The sequence below is a fragment of the Alosa pseudoharengus genome, unplaced genomic scaffold (assembly GCF_046254945.1).
Source record: "Alosa pseudoharengus isolate Yale_2024_CS ecotype anadromous, Long Island Sound unplaced genomic scaffold, YU_APseudo_1.1 YU_APseudo_1.1_scf_2, whole genome shotgun sequence".
Classification (NCBI taxonomy): Eukaryota; Metazoa; Chordata; class Actinopteri; order Clupeiformes; family Clupeidae; genus Alosa; species Alosa pseudoharengus.
This window is the reverse complement of record NW_027468663.1, coordinates 50,898,848-50,920,476: the sequence shown is the minus strand read 5'-3', so window position 1 is coordinate 50,920,476 and position 21,629 is coordinate 50,898,848. Positions and strand designations below refer to the sequence as shown.

Genomic DNA, 21,629 nt, shown 5'->3' with positions numbered 1-21,629 from the left:
GGAAAAAAGCACTTTTTTCCCTTGCAGAAAAACAAAGCCCACAGGGGAATGCTTGTATTCGGTGATAGAGAACCATCGTGACAGTGCCTGTGTGCTCTCTAACGTTATCTGTCTTTTCTTTTTATAGTGAGGCCTGTTCATGTGACTGGTAGGCTTGTGAGTATGTGAAAAGCAAACAGATTTCTTGGAGCAAATGTTGGGCACAATCATTCCGCTGTGCTCTCTTCTGAGCCTTTGTTGAGGGCTATTGTTCAATATTTACATGTCAGGGGACTTAAAAAGGAAGTAATTAGCAAGCAAAGCTTTGAGTGGATGGCTGCGTGGTTGTGCCATGGTACTTGAGTGCTGTAAATGGGCCTGCCATATTTAGGCGGTGAGAGGGAAGGGCCTTAAAGTTATGTAAACAAAGCCGGTTCACAGAGGGAGGGATTCCACTCCACTGATGGCCTGGTCCATTAACTGTGGACCAAAGTTGTGTGTGTAATCAAAGCAGTGAAGGACTGGACATGTTTAAGGCTCTGCGTTTCTGATAAACACCGTTACGTAAGTGGACCTAAGGAGCACGCTCTCCCACAGACCGTGTCAGTGTGACGAAGACAAAGCAGCCGGTTTCCAGTTGTCGACGGGCCCATCTGAGGACAGGTCGCTGGTGTCAGAGGTCTGACGAGAGACGGGCTGACGGGCGGACACACGCACGCGGTGGGGGCCATGAGCGAGGTGTTCTCGGAGAGCTCGGAGGAGGAGCGTGCGGTCAGCCGAGCCGCACTGCCCAAGCTGAAGGCCAGATCGAAGGGGAGCTCTCCCACCGGCTCCCCCAGGATGTCGCCTCGCGACTCCCCCCGGAGCTCCCCGCGCAACTCCCCTCTGCTCTTCAGGCGGCTGATGATGAACCGGAGCATCACCCAGCTGAGGCGCTTCACCTTGGCTCACACACCCAGGTAGTTATTCACAGACCTCCATGGTGTCTGCGCTTTGGTGAAGGCCAGAGTCCCTGTAACTTTCACCTCAAGACAAGCAGGGAGCCAGTCGAGTCTAGACAGTGGCGTTGTTTATCTGTTTGCTGAGCTCCTCCAGCCATAAGAATCTTGTTCTCTTCGCCACTTACGCAATAGAACATCACAAGGCAGATTTCAAAGCTGAAGATGCCCACCCGACTGAAAGGTGATTCTAAGTTTGAGTCTAGTGGTTGGTGTAGCTTACAATTGCATTTGAAGAGATGATCTGTGCTAAATCATGAATAACCCCTTTGTTCTTTGGGAGGATGATCTGAGGTTTGTTGGCCTGAGGTCTTCATTGTCACTGTGGCTTGTTTGTATTATATTGAACCTCTTGCTTTGCCTGTTGCTTTTTACACAGCAATCCTGTTTTAGCTTGTCATAACTGCTCAAGATTAGGTGTTTTTGTATCTCAAGGCAAACAACTGTACACATATAAAGCACCATTTTAATGTGCAGGGATTCTATGGTTACCTGATATCCACACAACTTGATTAACCTTCAGAAAAACAAAAATGTAAAAAGATTAAGCCTCAGTCTCATTATTGTCTGCATGTTTCAGGTGACTTGCAGTATTTGCATGCCGTTAAATATCATTTGGCTGGCCTTACTTGTCAGGTGTGATGAACAAGAGCAATATGTTTGAAGGAAACAGCTGCCAAACATAGAGTTAGATAAAGATTCTCAGTTTCTCCCTGCCAATCCCTTACTTGGTCCGTGGTTTATAGCACTAAGATAACCTCATCCTGATAAGCTGTCTGTCTGTTCTTGCTTGCCCTTCACAGGAATACAATGTGTTTCTGTACACATGTGCTTTCCCTTCAGAAAAAGACTACAGGTAGTGTGTTGCCTACCACAGCAACAAACTGAGGATGTGGCAACGGAGTTGTGAATTGTACATAAGATCTTATGGTACATATTAAATCCAGGGCCAAGCTGTGTTTGAAGCTTGACACTGCCTTAAACATGAAAATGAAAGTTTTGAAGGGCTCTGCATACCTAGTTTTAAAAGCAGGTACATTTATTAGTCTATAAATATAAATCCATATTTAGACTGCTGTATGTGTTGCTGTGATAATGTAACAGAATTGTTATGCTAGCAACTTTGTAAACTTGCAAGTTGTTTTTTTCAGACCTGACAATATAGAGATTCAGAGTCCCCTATTGTCTCCCATTCTGTAAATATTGATGTCTGTGAAGCTCCTGCTTGGATTGACAGAAGCGTTAACATGGTTTCTTTTTGGAAAGAGTCTATGTGGTTTCAAACAAAGGAGACAAAACCCGCCGTTAAGATGAGAAATGGCAGGATGGAGGTAAAAAGTAAAGGAATTAAACTAACGGTACATCTGTCAGGAAATGTCCCTGCCAGTTGGGTGAATCAGGACAGACGAAGTCTCTCTATTTCTTGTGTCAAGATAGATTAATAGAGTTGTTGTGTGTTTGAGAAAGAACAGATAGATTTTTTGCAAATGTAAATCTTATGTGTAAAGGATCTCAGACCGATTTTTAGAATTTCTCAAGCTCATAGAGGCTAATCAGTGGAATGTTCTTTGGTTTTGAAGTGTACTTCTGAAGTGTCTTATGAGGACACTGAGCCTCTGGAATGAATTGTAACTGTTAGCATTACAGTAGATCTATATTGTTAGCCAAAGGTGTCGAGTTGGAAGGGAGCGACTGGTGTTGCTAGGCTCCCTGGCTTGCGCTCTGGCCCCACAGTTCTCCGGGGTTGTACTCTTTGTCATGTGGCCCGGTGCCTCTAGAGAATGTTTACATCCAGGGTTGGAGTCATCCGCTCCAGCACGAGTGCTTCCAGCAGCCAGAGCTCCAGAGCCGTGTGAGTTCACCGGCTGCCTGACCCATAACAACTACTGCATGTTGCTGTAAACACACATCAGACTGCCGGATACTGGACTTAGGTGTTGTGGTTTTCTGCATTCCTCATATTTTTAATACAAATGATCTCTCGTCTTTTATTAGACTCATATAAGAGTTATATGTACACAATCAGGCCCTAATATGTTACAGTAATGAAGTAAAGCTACAGTTCACTTCAACTGAATTCTAATGCACGTGAGTGAGCAATACATGTGAGTGGCAGAACAGATAAGATCACTTATTACTAAGAACGATGTAAGAAAGCTGCTCTACTGCATGCTTGGCATATAATTTCCTGGTGTCAGGTTAAGTACATAAAGGGGTAAATTCTTAAATACATCCACACATGATACCAGTAAATACATTAGCAGGGCCTATTCTAAATAGTTTTTAGTGATTTTCTAGCACTCACAACCTTGAGCTTTGTGAGAGATTTTACAGGCATGAGAACGTTTACGACTGATTTGCCTTAACGGATACCAAATCTGAAGCACTTACTAAATAACAGCAGTGAGCTGTCTAAATTTGATGGTTTGAAATATCACCCTAGACAAGTAATTTACATGTTTTGAGCAAACAGACAAGACAGTTTCCTGTTTTTACTTTCCTAGCCATTAACAGTAACAATATTGGAACCAATTAATTTGGTGCTAAAAATCTTTTACTTACGTCTGTGGTTTGTAGATTGCATGTTATTTGCTGATAAAGCAAAGAACAGAAGCCACGTGCCATTGCCTTTTCATCCACTAGGGGCTGATGCTTCCCATGTTGTTGACACATCACCCAGGTCAGGTGATGAAGAGGCTTTGCGTCAGAGTAGGGCATGGAGCTGCCCAAAGACACATGTCAACTCTGACCGGCTCAGAGCTGCCTCTGAAATCTCCCTTTGTCTTCCTCGTTTTATGTAGTCTTCATTGTTTAGGCAGCTGACAGGCAGATGCGCTATCTTAACCTTTTGAAGAATCAGTCCATGCTTGTTCAGAACTCCTTCCCCTCTTCACCAAACCTGCGGTGGCCCACTGGTGACGAGGCTCAGGCCATTCACAAAGCTCAGACTTTCCAGCAATCTACACGGAATGGCAACCCAAAGCCACTGTCCATGTTGGTAAATACCCTATAAGCCGCATTCCAATGCAGCCCTCCCTTATCTATTGGATTGCGCCCGAGGCAGTTTCAAGTGGTTGCCTCGCTTAGAAGCAGGTCAGTTCCATGTGTGGAACTTTGTTGGTGTGGGCAGATGGGGAATCGGACAGGCGCACAGGGCCGTGGACGCACCAAGGAGGGCAGTGCCACAGCGGGGGACTCATCTGATGCCTCGCGTGGTCCTAAGCACCAGAGCCTCTCTGTCCCTCCTCCAGACGTCCGTCTCGCTCTGCCTGCCTCCCTCTGTATCTGGCTGCTTGGTCTCTGACGCTGCCTCACACTTCTACTTCTCTCTCTCTTTGTCTTTCTCTCTCGTTCTTTCACCCCCCCCCTCTCTTTTTCAAGATATTATTTGTGGTTCCAGCATTCAGTATTCAGAGAGAGACGAGTCAAATATGGAAGGCTGATGGGGCTGCACACTTCAGGGAGCACCTGATGGGATTATAAGAGCCTTCCCTCACTGCCAATGTTCTTGGATATCTTATTTTTTGTTCCACGGAGAGAGTGTGTTTTCTGCTTTAAGCTGTGAAACAATATTTTTAGGAGAGTTTGGAACCCTATTTGGACAGGATTTCATTGTTATCCTTCTCAACATTATTTAAGAGTTTCTTGATTGGCATTTCCTATTTAGGAATGTGTTTAACTCATATTATAGGATTATCTTGCCAGCTCATTGGTCTGCAGCCAAGCAAAACAAGCTGAACATTTGCAACAGATCTGCTTGGCCGACTGATATTAGCTCTGATTTCAACATTACTTTGGCCTCAGTTCCCTGAGGGAGAAATTAGGTTTGTTCAGTTGATGTAATCAGACAGATGACTGAGGCTCGCCAGGTGGTGATTACATACATTATCTGAATATAACATACCGCATGTTGTATTATGAAGGTTCTGTGAAAAAATAATCACCCTGAACACTTGTAGATGCCATGGACTGTCTAATGCTGTGCTCATAGTAACTCAGGCTCCTCTGTGTGGCAGAGATGTCTTGCGGTTTTGTTTAGTGAAAGTTGTCAAAGAGGAGGTGGCTGTGCAGTTGTTTCTACAGCCGATGGAGGCTACAGATTCTGGCAGAACTTGACTCATCTACCCAACAGAATGTGGATTTGTGGCTGTTTCGAGAAATCTATGGACTCAATTTCCATTTCAATAATTCCATCTTTTCTGGGAGTGAACTGAATCTCTAGTTTTCCTCAGTAAATTTGGTTGCCCATATAAAGTAATTTCACAATGAATAAAGACTCACGCTTCCCGCGGAAGGCTATGCAGATGAATTACTCAACGAGAAGGCACTCATGCATTGGGTATGTACTATATATTGTTATATCTAATATAAAATGCTATCATCTTGCCAGAATAGATTTCCAACTTGGCAAATGATATGATGTCATTTCTACTCCATCACCATATAGTCACGCTTTAGCTACAGTGTATTTGATTTTATTTAATTGCAGCTGTTGTGTCCTCATTGAATGTAGTTTGTATATTTAGATGTAATTGCCTTGCGCTGTCATAGCCGGAACTGCTTATTGATGGTTGCTGTATACCTTTATAATGCAAGCGAGTTATGTAACTGTAAGTGGAACTTAGTGTAGTCAAGCTGAATATTTTCAAAAGCCCTAGAAAACATGCAGTTGAGTTTCAAGGCTCAAATGTTAGCTTTTTAAAAGGTGAATTAACTTTTATGTTTTTATTTTGTTGCTTGTTCATCAGAATGTGTATTTCTTCAGAATGTAATGACAAACTAGTTATGGCCTTTTATACTTCATTTGAATGCGGTACAATCTGAGTTTTGGTGTCTTTTATGCATACAGCTTGTACCCGGTAACTTGTTCTATCAGACTAACTTGATGCAGCTGGTTTGTACAAATGCTGCCTTTTCCCCAGTTTAGAAATTAAGCACCATGTGACCAAACCACAGTTGAGGCTGAGTGTGTGTAGGATTTCTCTTTCCCTAGAATTTCATCCTGTCTAAATGCAAAGAGAACAGATGGTGTGTGGTATGCTGACATTTAAGCTCTATTTGGTCTTGGTGTTGTGTATTTCATATGGTCGCCTGTGCCGAGCCCGGGACGGCCCGAGGCCTTCAGAGCTGACAAATCGATGGCACAGTCCGTGCCCACTGCTGCACGTCCCCCCGTAGGGATGTTGGGAAAGAGCCAGGCAGAATCCCGATGGTCAGACACGCCATGATCCTGTTTGGAGATTGAGCTACAAAATGACCAAAGATAGATAGAGGAACGCCGCTCTTGCCTGATATATTACATTTTAAATGGCCCTTTAGTTTGTGGACTGACAGAGTTGGATATGGCCCTTGACATTTTTTCTGCTTATATTTCTTCTTGACTGTTCACAGAAATAAATTTAAAATTATGGCCCCCTCTGTTTGCTGGTTTTATGTAGATCATCAGTGTAAGCTAATATAGAAACAATCAGCCACCAGTGTGATATAATCTGTCTTTGCAATGTTTTAAATATATATTTTACGGCTAATATCATGAGGATTACAGTTACATAAAACACACCTTATATGAGTATATTAATGCTCAAGTATGTGATTGTCAGATATTGCAGAGAACTCAATTTGGACAAAAAAAAATCTAAAAACAAAAAAGTCTAAATTACATTTTACTGTTTGCATTGTGATTTGAGCAATTCATATTTAACAGCTACAACGCACAAAAAAATTGTGGTTCACTGTTTATTTACAGCATGTATAGATGAAAGCAATGTTCTTGAGCTGACCATGTCTATGCAAAAATTAGCTAATTTTGACCAATGACATAATGGAACTTCTGCCTTTAGTGGAATATCATTAACAGTATTCCATGTGTTACCTAGTTCGACCTAGGTACTTTTTTCTGTTATAAATACTGAAGGGGAAACACGTTTGGTGGTGAGGTTTGTCAGTTGTTTAGAAGGTGGTCATAACAAGTGTCAGACTTAAATGCACACTGTTAACTTTTTTACTCGAGAGAGTATTAGCTCTGTCAACGTTTCTGTAAACCCCTCTGTAAACCGACACTATTTGGCAGCATCCCCAAAACATTGCTGTTCCTCAAATCAGTGTTTCTGTAATGGACCTGTCGCGACTTCCCACCGCATAGCTCAGTGTCATGTGGTGAACAAGGGCATCATTGACACCCAAAGACAACACTCTCGCCCCCTCTGCTGCCACCCCCTGCTGCTGGTGTATACAAAGCACTGGCTTGTCCTGCAGATGTAGCTCTCCACACTGTCTCTGCTGAGTACCGAACGAGCAGTCCAGCCTGTACCAGGCCACTGGTCCTATCCCCCCCCCTCTCTCTCTATCCATCCATTTCTCCATTTAATCTATCCATCTTTTTTTTCTTTCTATCATGGTCTCCTGCTGTGTTATTGTTCAAGCTTCTCTATACTTCTCTAACACCAGTCAGTAAGTGAAAGCTATGACAAACATGTGCGTGTGTGTTTATTCGTGTGTCATTCTCTCAGGACGCAATTAAAAGTGTCAACATGTGAGACTAAGATGTTCTGTTTGGGGTACTGATATTTTGGTGTAGTGATAAATTGAGAAACCACCATCTGGTTATTGTTGGATGTCTGTGGAATCTATGTGTCAGTACAGAGCCATTTCAGTATCACTTTACAAGGACACCTTCATGTTTGTTAAAATGTGTGTGTGTGTGTGTGTGTTTATGATGAGGGGTCTTTGTGCTTGCGATCAAGAGTCAAGCAAGGTAACCCAATCAGGGGACAGCGGGCCCCAAAAATACTGTCTCTGGGCTCCAGATCAGTCGATAGCTGCGGATGCTGTGGCTAGGGTGACTGTGTGCGTCAGCGCACTGCTCCATATTTTCAGCATGACTGCTTTCCCCAATCACCAACAAAGCGCATTGATCGGCCCGGCCTATTTGAACGCACACTAACTGTTCGCCTGCCAAAACTGTCTCCGATGGTGCACCAGAGCGCTGAACATACCTGCTTCGTGTGAGCGGAGAAAAGGATGCACTTTTAAAAAAAATCCTTCTTTCTCGCGCGCGAGTAATGTGGGACCTCTGCTGGTTGAGCACTGTCGTACAGAAGCTGCCCATAGCCTGAATGGAGTCACCTCGGAGTGCTGTGAAGTGTCGAAGGTACGGTGTGAGTTGTTAATAAATAACATTGTGATGAGAATTTGGCTTATCTAATATGTTGTGGTTGGAAATACAAATGTATTGTTTTGTTATTTAATCTTAATGTTTAAACTTGTTTGAGATGAGTGTGGTTTTTACTTTGCGTTCATAAAACCAGGCGCTGCTCTTTGTCTCTCAGAGGAAGGTTGGTGCTGCAGAGAAACTTGCCAGAGCTCAGCTGGTGGCTGACCTGCTTTTCGATGGCAGACAGGCACCAGCAGAGGGTGCTGGCATCTCAGTGCACTGTTTTGCTTCTCAATGCCCAGTTGAAATGGGATAGAAATATGATCTCACCTATGACTATTTAGTATTTTGTCCCTTACAGTGTCCACATAGCTATGCTGTGCACACATACAGTAGTACATTAGAGATGGGCAAAGGGATAGAGAAAGAGACATTAATGAAGGCAAGAATAGAAAGATGTAGACAGCGTCAGCATGTCCACTTGTCTAGGGGAGGGGGTTGGAGGTGTGTGGTATGTGCACACTCACGTCAGCAGTGTGACTGCAGCACACACGACAGTGACGCCTAACGGCCTGGCTAGAGTTACCCAGAGGAGGGGCAGTGACGCGTAACGGCCTGGCTAGAGTTACCCAGAGGAGGGAAGGAGACACGGGGGAGTGAGTCATTCCCCCGGCAAACTCTTGTGGTCATCACTGTTGTTTCTCTCTCACTCTCTCTTTCTCTCTCTCTCTCATTTGAGTACAGTAGATGGTGTTTGTACACCAGTGGGAGTGGGTGGGTGGGGGGATGCTTCATTTCAAGTAAGATTTAAAAAGAGATCACGCGACTAATATGTTTGCGTGAGAGATGGACGGCCGCTCACAGAGTGTTTTTCCTCTGAAATTTATTTTCCTCCTCCGAGCTGCTTTACAGTGCTGGCCTTAAAGATGCTGACCAGACGTGAACGTCAGGGTCTGGTTGCCTTCACACACTGACTGGCGGAGCCCTGGGCCTTTTCCATAGACCCTCTGCGTCTCGGTAATGAATCTGAAGTGGAGGAGGAGGTGGACGGCAAGGAGAGGCCAGCCAGAATATCTTTGACACATGACCTTGACGCATTCTCTCATTCCTCATGCAACGAGCGGTTGGGCTATTTCACTCTCAGTTGCATTCAGGGGAACAATCAATCACAATAATTTTGTGATTTATTCGACTTGGAGTCAGATATTTATAACCTCGCAGACTGCCACGTCTGGTATATTGACCATATAAGTGGTGTCATTAGGCGACTGGAAAAGAGACATTTTTATAAATGTTTTGAAGAGGCTTTTTTTTTCTCAACTCTTTCTCTTGTAGACACCATGATCTGCTACTGTACTTAACACGCTCAAAAAGAGGCTTGTTTCGCATGAGCTTTCCAGTCTGTTTTTTTGAGAACTAGACTTGTTCTTTTGTGAAGAAAAAGGAAGAGTTCATATTCACAGAATGTGACCCTATATCTCTTCTCAGGAACCACCCATAGGCTTAGTTGTAAATGTTTGGCAAACAAGATGTGTCACCCAATTCCATTATCAGATATGTTTTATGGTTTCCTCTGTCTTGTTTTATTCAGTGTCTCACGCACAATCCTACTTTTTTAAGTAATTGTAGAGTGCAAACTCTTAATATCTCTGGTATTAACTGTATGTGTGTTTAGTGAGCATGTTCCTTGTCATGTCATTATTATGAAAAGTTGTTGAGAGGCAGGGGTCCTCTGCTTTCAGCATCTGTCTATAAGTGGATTACATGGATATGATGTTATTTTATGCATGTAGATGAGATACATGATCTCTGGTGTTCTTAAAGGACTGGTGTCTGTCATTACTTAAATATTGAATATTAGTGTGGATGAATTTCTTGAACAGCAGATATTCAAGTGTACTCTACTATAATCGGGACAAAGAAAGATAAGGGCTGGAAAGCATTTCTCTGTGTAGGTTTTTTGTGAATTTCAGACCATTTCTGCCATCATGTTTTCTGGACTGCAAACAATGTAAAAGGTGAAATTCCTCAGCATTCTCTCAGGACGCAATGAAAAGTTTCAACATGTGACACTAAGATGTTCTGTTTGGGGTACTGATATTTTGGTGTAGTGATAAAGTGAGACACCACCATCTGGTTATTGTTGGATGTCTGTGGAATCTGTGTGTCAGTACAGAACCATTTCAGTATCACAACTTTACAAGGACACCTACATGATTGTTAAAATGCACATCGTTTAGATTTTCAGGCAGTCTGTTGATAACAAAAAAATCCCTTAGGAATGTGGACAGATATATGTTTTTTGTGATGATCATCTGTTGATTGTTAGTGTTTGTAATGTTTGTACTTGAAGTGCCATAGTTAGCCGTGTTTGCATAGGCACTTTCCTTCTAGACTACACTGATGAATTAAATGCTATGCACTGTGTGGAGCCATGTAAGAACATGGAGCTCCAAGACTGCGCCCTCATTAGGTAAACACTTTCAGCCTGTTGTAAACACTAGGTGTGTGTCCGCCACTTGCCATTAATGAACATCAGTTTCAGTGCTGGACAGAAAGTTTGGCACGCTCGCTCAGCCCAGCCAGGACAGACACCAGCAAAGCACTTTGGAACTTTCTTGATTATTCATTTGGACAACACTGAATTTTTCAGCTGTGGATTCCAAAGCACTGGGTTTTACCGTGTTTTCATATCAGCCATCAGAACCAGACGCCAGCGAGCTGGAGAATACCATTACCTCTGCCATTACTTTCAAAAGTGTTGCCTACAGCAACTCGACGAGTGTTAAGTTAGCCTCCTCAGGCAACGACACTAAGGGTTAACTGAGTAGGCGTGGGGGTGGATGGGGAAGAGTGGAGGGGGGTGGGGGGCAGGAACCACGCCGTCTGTGACCCCACCCTCTCCACCCTCTCAGTGCTGAGCTCACAGTAACCAAGGCAGCAAAGCAGGCAGGCGGGCAGGCAGAGAGGCAGCTGCTCACACTCGGCAGGCAGTCAGTCAGTCAGTCAGTCAGTCAGGGGCCCGAGCAGAGCAGACGCGGACAGGCTAGAGTTTCCTCTCCGCGCCGTCTCCCAGCTCCACAGCACCGGCTCAGCTGTCACGCTGAGAGACTCTGCGAGAGGAACAGCTCTTCTGAACAACTTCAGAGAGGAGAAAGGAAACAGAAAGGAAGAGAGAGAGAGTAAGAGTGCAGAGGAGGAGACGGAGTAGGAGGAAGAGGAGAGAGTGAGCCGTTGCAAATGATGGGAGCTTTCGGAGGAGGGCTGAGTTGTGTGAGGTCCTTCATGTCCAACACGTGTTCCTTATATGTGTGAGTCATGTGTAAGAAGATGGAGTTTTGCCTGCTGAAGCTTGAGCCCGGCCAACAGATACCCAACTCGAGATTCATATCCCCCTGTATCGTGAGAAATGGTGGGATGCCTCCTTAAAACATTTCAAGAGTCATGGATGTCATTGTGATTTGTTCACGTTCTTGTGTCTATGATTACCTATGTCTGGTGGCCTTCTTTTATTTTGGGATATCAGGATTGCTTCAAATTGTCGAGACATTTAAATGACGACCACCTAGGACCTTTTTGGAGACGAAAAGAAGAATTAAGACTGAGAAGCATGAAAATGAGTGTGCCAACCAACTTTGGATTCCTGTCCTCTGCCGAACGCACTGTCAAAGTCTGCAACAGGAATACCTATGGATCTCCGTGTGCTGTCAATAGACCCATTGATATTGTTCAAAAACGCAGGCGGTAATGCATCCTTCATCACACCTCATTTATGTTCTGAAGTTTTCTCTTTCTAGTTTTGTTTTTACGCTTTTCCAAAATTGACAAAACATACCTCAATGTATCATTTTTGAAAGTAGGGTTAAAGTCGAAATGAAATGACTCCTTTGGGATTGACAATTAATATGCATCACACACTGTGTGTGCCCATTTATTTATGTGGAAATTCTGTGTCATTTTTTCTGTCCTCCAACCATTACAGAGCAGCAGAGCTGAGCTGCTGTGATTTAATTGTGCTACAACCTAAAAACCTAAGCCGTGTGCTAGACAAGAGTGAGGCTTTCAGTTTGGTGAGGCGGCTGGGATTTATGTGATCCATTTCAAGGCTCATATCTGCTTTATCGCTTAGTGGTCAGTGATTTAAACAGAGCTGCAAAGCCTCTGTCCTCCCTCTGTCAGTCAGCGTCTGGGGCGTGCATGGGAGTGAGAAACACCCAGATACACACATACAGAGAAAGAGAGAGAGAAAGACGGAGAGCAAGAGAGAGAAAGAAAGAGAGAGCGAGAAACCAACACACACAGACACACATCCATACATCCATACATCCAGCCATACATAAATGCACACAGACAGTATTTAAACAGAGACACACATGATGCTGCACACAGGCATTACTATGCACACAAACATATGTCCACATGTCATACTGCCAGCTTCCATTCCCACAAAGATCCATAGATTTACATGCATCTACAAACACACATGTAAATACTTTATTTGGACAAGAGGTTCCCTCTCTCTCTCTCTCTCCCACACACACACACACACACACACACACACACACACAGCTACTTACAGGGTAACCTATGTATGAACACACATAGTCTTCCAGGCATGTTATCATCTGGGTCTATTGTGAGCCTAAGGGAGCGCCACAGATAATAATAATAGCACTATGGTTTGTTTTCATTTGAGTTTTTTTGGGGCCTCCATATTTTATGCAATGTCTATGCTTCTCAGATGGAGTATGGTACTTGGGGGAGTTAAAGGACGTGGAGGAATATAAAGCAAACAGCTGCACAGAGATAGTCCCAGTGTCATTCTCTGTAAAGTATTAGCAATGAGAGTATGCAGTAAATCCTTATGGCGAGGAAGTACCGGGGAGAAAATGAGGTGGGTTTGAATTTATTGAGACAGTGTACTGAGCATGGGCTGCTTAAGAAGGGCAGGAGGCCATTGCAGTATTCCTAATGAGTGTAATTATTTGGTCTGAACTACAGAGAAGTTATTTGTACGTTAAAAATATTTATTACAAGGTTCTTCACAATGCTAGTAGAACGTAGTACCATTCATCCTCTCCAATTGTACGTTCAACGGGAATGTCCAATTCAACCTCAACAAGTAGCCTAGACCTGGCGGTACTAGAAATCCAAGGCGTTGCCAAGCAACATCTAAACTTTTCAAGAACTATTTTCTCTTATTTTTTTCTCTTCTTTTCACGAAATCGCAATAAATCATTCGGACCTCATAAAAGTAGACTACTGTGTGAAGTTTATTTTTCTTGTGTTGGCAAGTAGCCGTGTAATAAGCGGGATAATGTATAGAACGCCGGTCATTATGGGGAAAATAAGTCCCTTCAGGGCGGAACAAGACCTTTCCGCTGCGCGTCGGGGTCCGGTTCGCCCTGTTGGGACTTATTTTCCCCATAATGACCGGCGTTCTATACATTATCCCTTACCTAGCCAAGCAGCAGTTACAAGAGAAGTAAAGGCCATAGTGAAATCAGTTTCCCCCCCAGTATATTTACTAAAATGGAATATATTGTTGTTTTATTCAAGCATTGCAGATAAGCATGCTTTAGATACTGCTTATCTCCCTGTACAAAAAGAGCGATGTCTATGTCTAGACCTGTACTTATTGCTCATAGGTAATTGAATTAGTCTGATGCAATGACATTTTGTAGGTTTTGGCATGTGTTAACTTAAGTGAATTAACACATTATTTCTGTCATGTTTGGTAGAGTGTATCTGTCTTCCTTAAGTTTTCCGCAGAGTTTGGAATCTATTCAGGGCTTTCTCAAGTTTAATTTTTCAGAAGAAATGATTGTGGAGATTGATTGTAGGCGTTAAAGGATGATGAGTTTGGTGTCAGTAACACGCTGTGTGCTGTACTAATTTTAGCAGATCTGGGGAGAAATTCATAGAACTCCGTTTCATTTTAGCACCCTTATAAACACTTTCTAGTGCAGTATATCACATAGTTGGCTGAGGACTGTCTGCACATAGATAAATGTGTCAAGTGTAGTCGTTCCTGGGTCCTGTTGGTAATAGAGCATGTTGGAGCCAATCATTATTCACCATCTCAGCTGCAGTCCCGTAAAAACTGGGTTGCATCCATTTGGAACTTTACAGTTCACTGAATATCATGAGATTTGTCATGTCTGAAAGGTTGAATGGTAGCTTTTGGGTCCAGCACCAGCTGATTTATTCATCCACACCACGCCATTTTCCAACAGAAACTCATTAAAGGGCTAAGAACTGCAGGAGCTCTTTCGCTTATCCTGAAAGCTTATGTTTTGGAACCCATGAACACCCAAATGCCTGAGAGAGGACAGTTACTGTATTCACATATAAGCCCCTAGATTGCCCTCTAGATTTGCCTTGTTGCTCATTTAATGTGTTCCAGACACTTGTGCTCCTCTAAACGGTTCTCATATGCGTGCAAGGCGATCCCTTAGGATAACAGCCAGGCCCTCTAAATGTCATTGCCCCCTGAAGCACCCTTAGCTGTTTGCACAGCACTGTCCAGCCCCAGTGCTGGGCTCCGCCATGGAAAGCCTGATGCGGCTCATTGGCGTTTGTTTGTAGTGAGAGGTTTTCCCGGGTTATAGCTTGTCTTTGTGGTTTCAGCTGCCAAGACGGCTTCTCTGCAGGTCAAATTTCAAGATGTTGTAGGGAAGATCTGACAAGACGGATCCCATTTTAGATTACAGGAACCAGAGTTGTTTAACCTCAGGCTGTACGTGGAATTGTATTTGTCAGAATTTTACTTTATGTTGGAAAAAAAGTATGGATTTTTCTATTCAATTTGATTATTTTCGAGCAGTGGCATTGTGGCAAACAACAAGGCAAGTTAATGCCCTGGCCTCTCCTGGTCAGTAAACATGTGAAGATTAAGGAGCTGTCATTGACAAAGTTTGACACTCTACAGAGTGAGCATGCTATGACCCTGAAGTGTACAATGTTTAAAGATTTTCCCCAGGCCATTGTAAACACCAATTTCTGGTACATCCAGTCAGACAGGGCATAACTGAGGACAATAACACACGTACCAATGCTGCAATATGGGCTGGATCTAAGAGAGCTGCAGGTCTGCAAAGAATGTGCCAGGTGCCATGTGTGAAAGGGCAACTTGAAGTCATGAAAAGAACTAACTGGATGACTGACTTTGAATTGACACAGCGACACCAAAGGCAATCCCATGTTCAACTTTAATAAGTCCGGCAGTGCTTTAGTCTCTGACCTGTTCTGGTTATGTTTGTGAGGCCAGGTTTGTTTTGTAGTGGTCTAAGCTTTAGAACAGACCTTCTCTTTGATCACTGTGAGATGCTCTTTTAATTAAAGGGTTCATATCTTTCAGCAAGATCTCATACCTGGCATTATCCTGGCAAACGCTTAATTAGGAAATGGAAGTGGTTATTCTAACAATTGAGGACATATCCTTTCCCCTCAGTATCTCCCTATTGTGTGTGGCCCCATGGTAATTCCTGAGATCCCCAGTCAGATAAGGATAGAGTATGTTGTATCTGCATTAAGGTGCTACAAATTACCGTTTGTGAATTGACATTGACTTGGTGTGTGTGTGCAGCTTAATCTGCCCATCTGGTTGTATTTAGGCACAGGTGTGTACGTGTGTGTGTGTGTGTGTGTGTGTGTGTGTGTGTGTGTGTGTGTGTGTGTGGGTGTGTTTGTGTGTGTGTGTGTGTGTGTGTGGGTTTGTGTGGGTGTGTGTGTGTGTGTGTGTGTTTGTGTGTGTGTGTTTGGTGGTGGTGGGGGGGGGGGTGTGGGTGGTTGTGCATACGTGCAGTGGTCTGTGCTACTTAAAGGCCCTTTATTTGAAACAATGGCTAGTCTGCAGGACACACCAGCCTGAGTTAGGCAGGAACTGCGCCCCAGTAGGCTGGGTAATGGCCTGTAGCAGGGAGGGTGTTTATGGTCAAATGTAACCTGTTCACATTTCACCTCAGCACCAGGCTCCACAACACATAAATGTTAAATGTGTGCTATATGTTCTCCCCACTAAATCCATGTTAAACGTGTGCCATATGTTGACCCCACTAAATCCATGGTAAAGGTGTATGGTATGTCCTGCTCACCAGATCCATGTTTAAGGTGTATGGTATGTCCTGCTCACCAGATCCATGTTTAAGGTGTATGGTATGTCCTGCTCACCAGATCCATGTTTAAAGTGTATGGTATGTTCTCAGTGTTCTGGTCTGTCAGTGTGAGACAGGCTCTCACTCTATCACAGATGCAAACAGGCACACAGTGGGTTATTATTCTAAACACAAAAGGCTGCTTTCCCATACATGCATTAATGTAAGCTCTCGACTAAAAGAAAGCTTCAATGGACATCTCCATTTAAAAAAAAAAAACTAGGCTTGATCCATGCATGGGAAACTGTCCAAAAATATTATTTCCTTTTTTCCATCTCTCTTTCTCTCTCTCTTTCCGGCTCCCCCCTGTAAAATATGTCTGTTTGGGTATTGACAGATAATGATTGTTGGGGAAAGTGCTCGATGTGATGTGAGTGCTGCCAGTATACGCTCCTGCTGCTTCTGCGCCTCGTATGTGCTGGACACGATGGTGTCGCCTAGGCACTGTTTACTGTCCAGTAAAAAAAGCAGCCCCGTGCTCCACTTTTGAGCTTTTCTAGATTGGGTAACGTCGGTAACCCGACTGGGGCTCGCCGTAGTGGGCCTGGCCTGGGACTGACGCAGTCGTGGCAGCGCTCTGACGCAGGGCTGGTGTCGAGTGTTCCTACGAAGATGGCTGGACACGCCACAAATCATCCCTCTGGTGACGCGTCTGACAGGTGCTCCTCCTCGCCAGTGCGCTCTTAAATGTGGCCCGGCGGCGGGTGTCAGCTGAGAGGGTCTCTGACGGGGGTACCTGCGTCTGGATGCATTTCAGTGATGCGCTCGCTGAGATAACTCTTGCCATTTACAGGCCTCGTCAGAGCCCTCTTGTTGCTGGGATGAGTTTGTGTCAGCGGTGACATTTATATAGTGGCATTTCGGGGAACTGTCAAGTGTGTCTGCACCTGCTTTGGCGCACTGGGATGCTGCAAAATGTATTCATGATTAGTGTTAGAATCACAACGCACTAAAGGAAGAGGTCATCTGGCCTCATTTGCATGTGAAATACATGAATGGTCAAAGTGGACCTGTGATTTTATCTTAGGCCAGTAGAGACATTCTCTCTGAAGGAAATCAGCCCGAGCACCAGACTGCACTCACAGCACTCTGAGGGGCTCCCTAAGGGAGGCGGTAGAAGTGCAACTCACACTCACTGATGACCAGAATGGTCAGTTGATTCCATTGAGTGGGAGTGTGCATTTTGGGTTGCTCACTCGCTCTTGTTGCAATGTAAACAATATCATAGAAATGTCTTTCATTGATTACATTTCAGGCAATACAGTAATGAATGATATGTCATAATTAATGTTTGAATAGTAGTGGGCCATAATGAGATTAATCAATTGTATGCTTTGTAGTCCATATGCAAGTCCATTGTAGTCCATATGCAAGTCCATGCAAGTCCATATTGTAACTATGTGCATACCTGTGGACCTGCACATGTTGTTGCCTATGTGCTGTTCCTGTGTGTTTTCGTTGATGTTTTTGTTGTACTGTGGGAACATACTCCTGTATAGTGTAGTCAGTCTTGTGGAAAAACAGCACACCGATCAAAACAAAAAGGCATCAAAAATGCTATGAACCGAGGAGAACATCGGAAAATAGCAGTGGGGAAAATGTGTGGGTGGGTGTTTTCATATGGCATCTAAAAATAGGCGCGCGAGAGCTTTAAATAGAACCCTCCATAAATATTCATGAATGAGGGGAAGAAGTGAAGCGCAGTGTCGCAGTGTACCCACGCTACCTGACAGACTAAATTTAGTCTCCGCGCTCGGATTCCCTGCACAGAGGGAGCGAGGGAGAGGCTATTTTTAGCACGCGGGCAGAGCTGGCAGTCTCAGCAAGGAGCAGCACACTGCTCAGAACTCACAGAAACAACCAGAGGAGACGCGCAGCCTTAAAAGATGAGAGACCTAAGCAGAACCCAGCTGGAAGGGACGGCGTCAGCCTGGAGCTCAGGTATTTTCAGAGCGCAGCAGAGAGAACCCCCTCCCTTTTACTCAAACCTTTTTCTCTCTGCAGTGTTCATACCTCCTGCCCAAAATGTACTGTACATTCGAGCGAGCGTTAAAAATTTTTAATGCGTGACTTCCTTGGCTGCAAGCAGATGCTTACTATCTCTCTCTCTGTATCTCTCTCTCTCACTCCCTCCCTCTCTGCCATGTACAGTACCTCTGTCACATGAATGGAGAGATCTTCTGCATGGATTATGTAATATACTGTAAGAGACCTCCGTCATGTCCTCATGCAGCATTGCTGGGGAAACATGAATGAGTGGGAGGGCTGGGTTTGCTCAACTCAACAGAAGACTTGGAGAAGTGCTTTTAATAGCAAAAAAAAAACACATTCTTGGATTGCACTCTTGTACTTTCAGCAGTTTTAACTAACTTTACAGTATACATGTGAACACATTGTGAACGCAATTGCAATTCCATTATATTGCAGTGTATGAAATGCACTGATGAGGCTATGGATGTTAAAAGCTATGTCAACTGTTAGTGTCAGTGTAGCTTTTACGTCAATTCCTCCATCAAGTGTAAATATGGAGAGATAGAGATATAGACACCTCCGAGCCTTCAAGGATTTTGTCAATGACCCAAATGCTAATACAACCCATGCTCTGTGGAAAGAGGCTGTCCTTTTGCCGGGGTCTTCAGGAGTCATTTATGAAGGGAGTGTCTTGGTTTTGTCTATGCCAAGTATCAGTGTTTTCTGAATGTGTGTGGTTTAGTCTGCTGTATGCAAACAGTGAAATCAGCACATTGCATCTGTTACTGGGAAAATTGGCAAGATTTGCATTCTAATTTTGCAGTGGCACATCAATAATAAAATCAAGTGGGAAATCAAGATTAGCAAGCCAGGTAGAAAGCAGGAATAAATGGGGGAGACGGAGGTATTGATTAACACGCTGTCAGGCACATTCCCCAGGCAGCAAGGAATTCACTTCACCTGAAGTGCGCTGGCTATTTATAGACACTTTTGCACATTTTTCCCACGTCAGTGAGATGGTGGGAGCTATTGTTAGCTGAGGGCTTCTGCATCACGACGACCTTGCAGCACTCGGTCGGCCCAGTAACTGCGCTGCCTCTGTGCAGGGGGGTGGACACGTCTTCATCACCCAATCAGCTTCAGCCTCAGCCTCACGTCCCCCCTGCTCTTCCCTCCCTGCTAATAAACATGCAGACGCCATCTCTCTCATCGGTATCTATGAGGCCTTTTCACACGGAGAGAAAGCCCACTGCTGGAGCTGCGATGCCTGTGGCAGGACTCAAAAGCCAATTGAAAGCATGCTTGGAGATGGGTTTAATTCCTGTCCTCCCACCCTATAGTTGATGAAATAGAGACGTTGTTCAGAAAGCATTTTGTGTGGCATACTGTTCTGTAAGAAATGCGGATACTGGAACATGCATGTGTTGACGTGTGCATATACTATAGTGTAAAAAGGCTTGCCAATAAAGTTATGTCAGCAATCTTTGTTATGTGTTAAATGAGCTGGCATAGAAGAATGACTTCAATCTTTCCTCCACATCTCGCTGTAGATCTTACAGCAGGCCTTCAGGGTGTCATCACAGATACCACCGATAGAATCCTCCACTGCAGAGACATGCAGAGAGACTGAAGCAGGAGGTACAGGTCCTGTAGGGCGAAGTTCAGACTGCAGTGAGAAAGTTTGCACTAGCAGGGAAACAATGCACTGATGATATGTTTGAACCTTTTTATAAAATCAAAAGTGTTATGATGAAATCTGGTGCTTCAGATTTCACATTATGCACGATGGCTGCAGGCCATTGTGTGCTCATGCCATTCTTTGCAGTTTTTCTGCAAGTGTCCATTCCTCTGTAAGACTTTGCACTGGGCAGGAGGCCTCTGCTCCTTCACCTCCTAGGTCAGTTGTGTGCTCCTCAACCTCACCCACTGTGTCCCCCACCCCTCCTGTCTCCCTGCAGTTTCGATGTGGAAAATGGGCTCTCGGTGGGCCGCAGTCCCTTGGAGGCCCAGACCAGCCCTGGCGCCGGCTCCGGCCTGGTCCTGCAGGCCAACTTCCCCCACAGCCAGCGCCGCGAGTCCTTCCTGTACCGCTCCGACTCTGACTTTGACCTCTCACCCAAAGCCATGTCGCGCAACTCCTCCACCGCCAGTGAACTGTAAGTGCAGCTGCCTCCACTGGAATCTCACGCTCTGCCACCATCATGGCCTTGAAAGCAGTCAGAATATCTAAAGCTGCACTTAGACATCTAGGCTCCAGCCCTGTCACGTCACTGCAATGCCTCAATCAACAGATCCTTGTATGTACTGATAGAGTTCATTTTATAATCCAAACAGCTGAATATGAGGAGAAATCATGCTCTATCGTTCAGGCTGCTTCTCGAGAAGTTCTATTTGTTTGTATGATTGGCATCATATTAACCATGAACATACAGCACACACAGAGAATGTCCCAAGATACTTGTTTGTTGTTAGAAAGTCATTCCCTCGAGTTGAAGACTTTTATTAGAGCATTACATCAAATCGTATTGCTCTGCGGGTTTGGAAAAACCGAGCCTTCTTATTACCATGCCCAGCTGTTTTTTCCATTCTCGCACACTTGCTTGTCATCTCTGCTATGTGAGGATTACAAGAAAATGGAAAAATGCTCCTCTGTGTTTTTCCTGAGTTCTTTTCCAGCCATGCCAGAGCCAGTTTCCCTTGTTTAAACACCTTAGTTTGTACTTAAAATTGGTTGCAGGTCAACACAACTTGCTTATGTTTCTTTGAAGGGAAGAGAGTTTGAAGCACTGGGAAGTCAACTGGCTAACTCGGTGAGGAGAGCTGTTACACCCCCATAGCTCACCCTTCCCCAGGACTACCCCTCCCAGCGTGTCCAAGTCTTACATCATCTCCCTCCCTCCCTCTCTCCCTCTCTCTCCCTCGCTACTCCCAGTGGCTATCTACACACCTGGTCAACCTTCCTCCCCCTAGCCTGCTCCCTGGTTAGCCTTCCTTACACTAGCCTGCTAACGGGACTTAGACTCACGTCAAATTTTGCACGTGGCAACAGGAGTGACCCACTGGAAAAGATTTCTTCAATCTACCGTTGGATTAATCCAATTAATCAAATCTGCCATTGTCCCTGTTCTGATTAAATTAACTAACTCTATGAAAGGACTGATCAAGCTCTCTCCTTCATAAATCCTGCATGAAATTCTTTATTCTCCCCTGTGTGGAGTTAAGTTCATTCCATTTGTTCACTCTTGACCAATTTGTCTAATTTGAACAAAGCCCAGTGAGTCAGTGGGTAATACATATAACAAGATGATTGCTTTAAAAACTGTGTTTGAATTCTTTGCTTGCTTATTATCTCTGCATTTTTTTGTATGTAAC

At 44.2% G+C, this 21,629-nt stretch overlaps 1 protein-coding gene across 7 annotated transcripts in view; it reads left to right on the top strand.

The window, feature by feature from the left end:
- The window catches only part of pde4ca (phosphodiesterase 4C, cAMP-specific a), a 33,928-nt gene that overhangs the window by 2,546 nt on the left and 9,753 nt on the right, over nucleotides 1–21,629 (top strand). Inside the window, exons 1-3 of one of the 7 annotated variants that reach the window (XM_076295434.1) lie at nucleotides 698–938; nucleotides 20,216–20,413; nucleotides 21,026–21,067. In XM_076295434.1, coding sequence (XP_076151549.1) covers nucleotides 709–938; nucleotides 20,216–20,413; nucleotides 21,026–21,067 — 470 coding nt within the window. In that variant the 5' untranslated portion in view covers nucleotides 698–708. Of the gene's footprint in view, nucleotides 1–697; nucleotides 939–4,646; nucleotides 5,317–11,088; nucleotides 11,875–20,215; nucleotides 20,414–21,025; nucleotides 21,068–21,629 lie in introns of those variants that run through there. The other 6 variants (XM_076295437.1, XM_076295431.1, XM_076295430.1 and 3 more) reach the window with 6 other exon arrangements.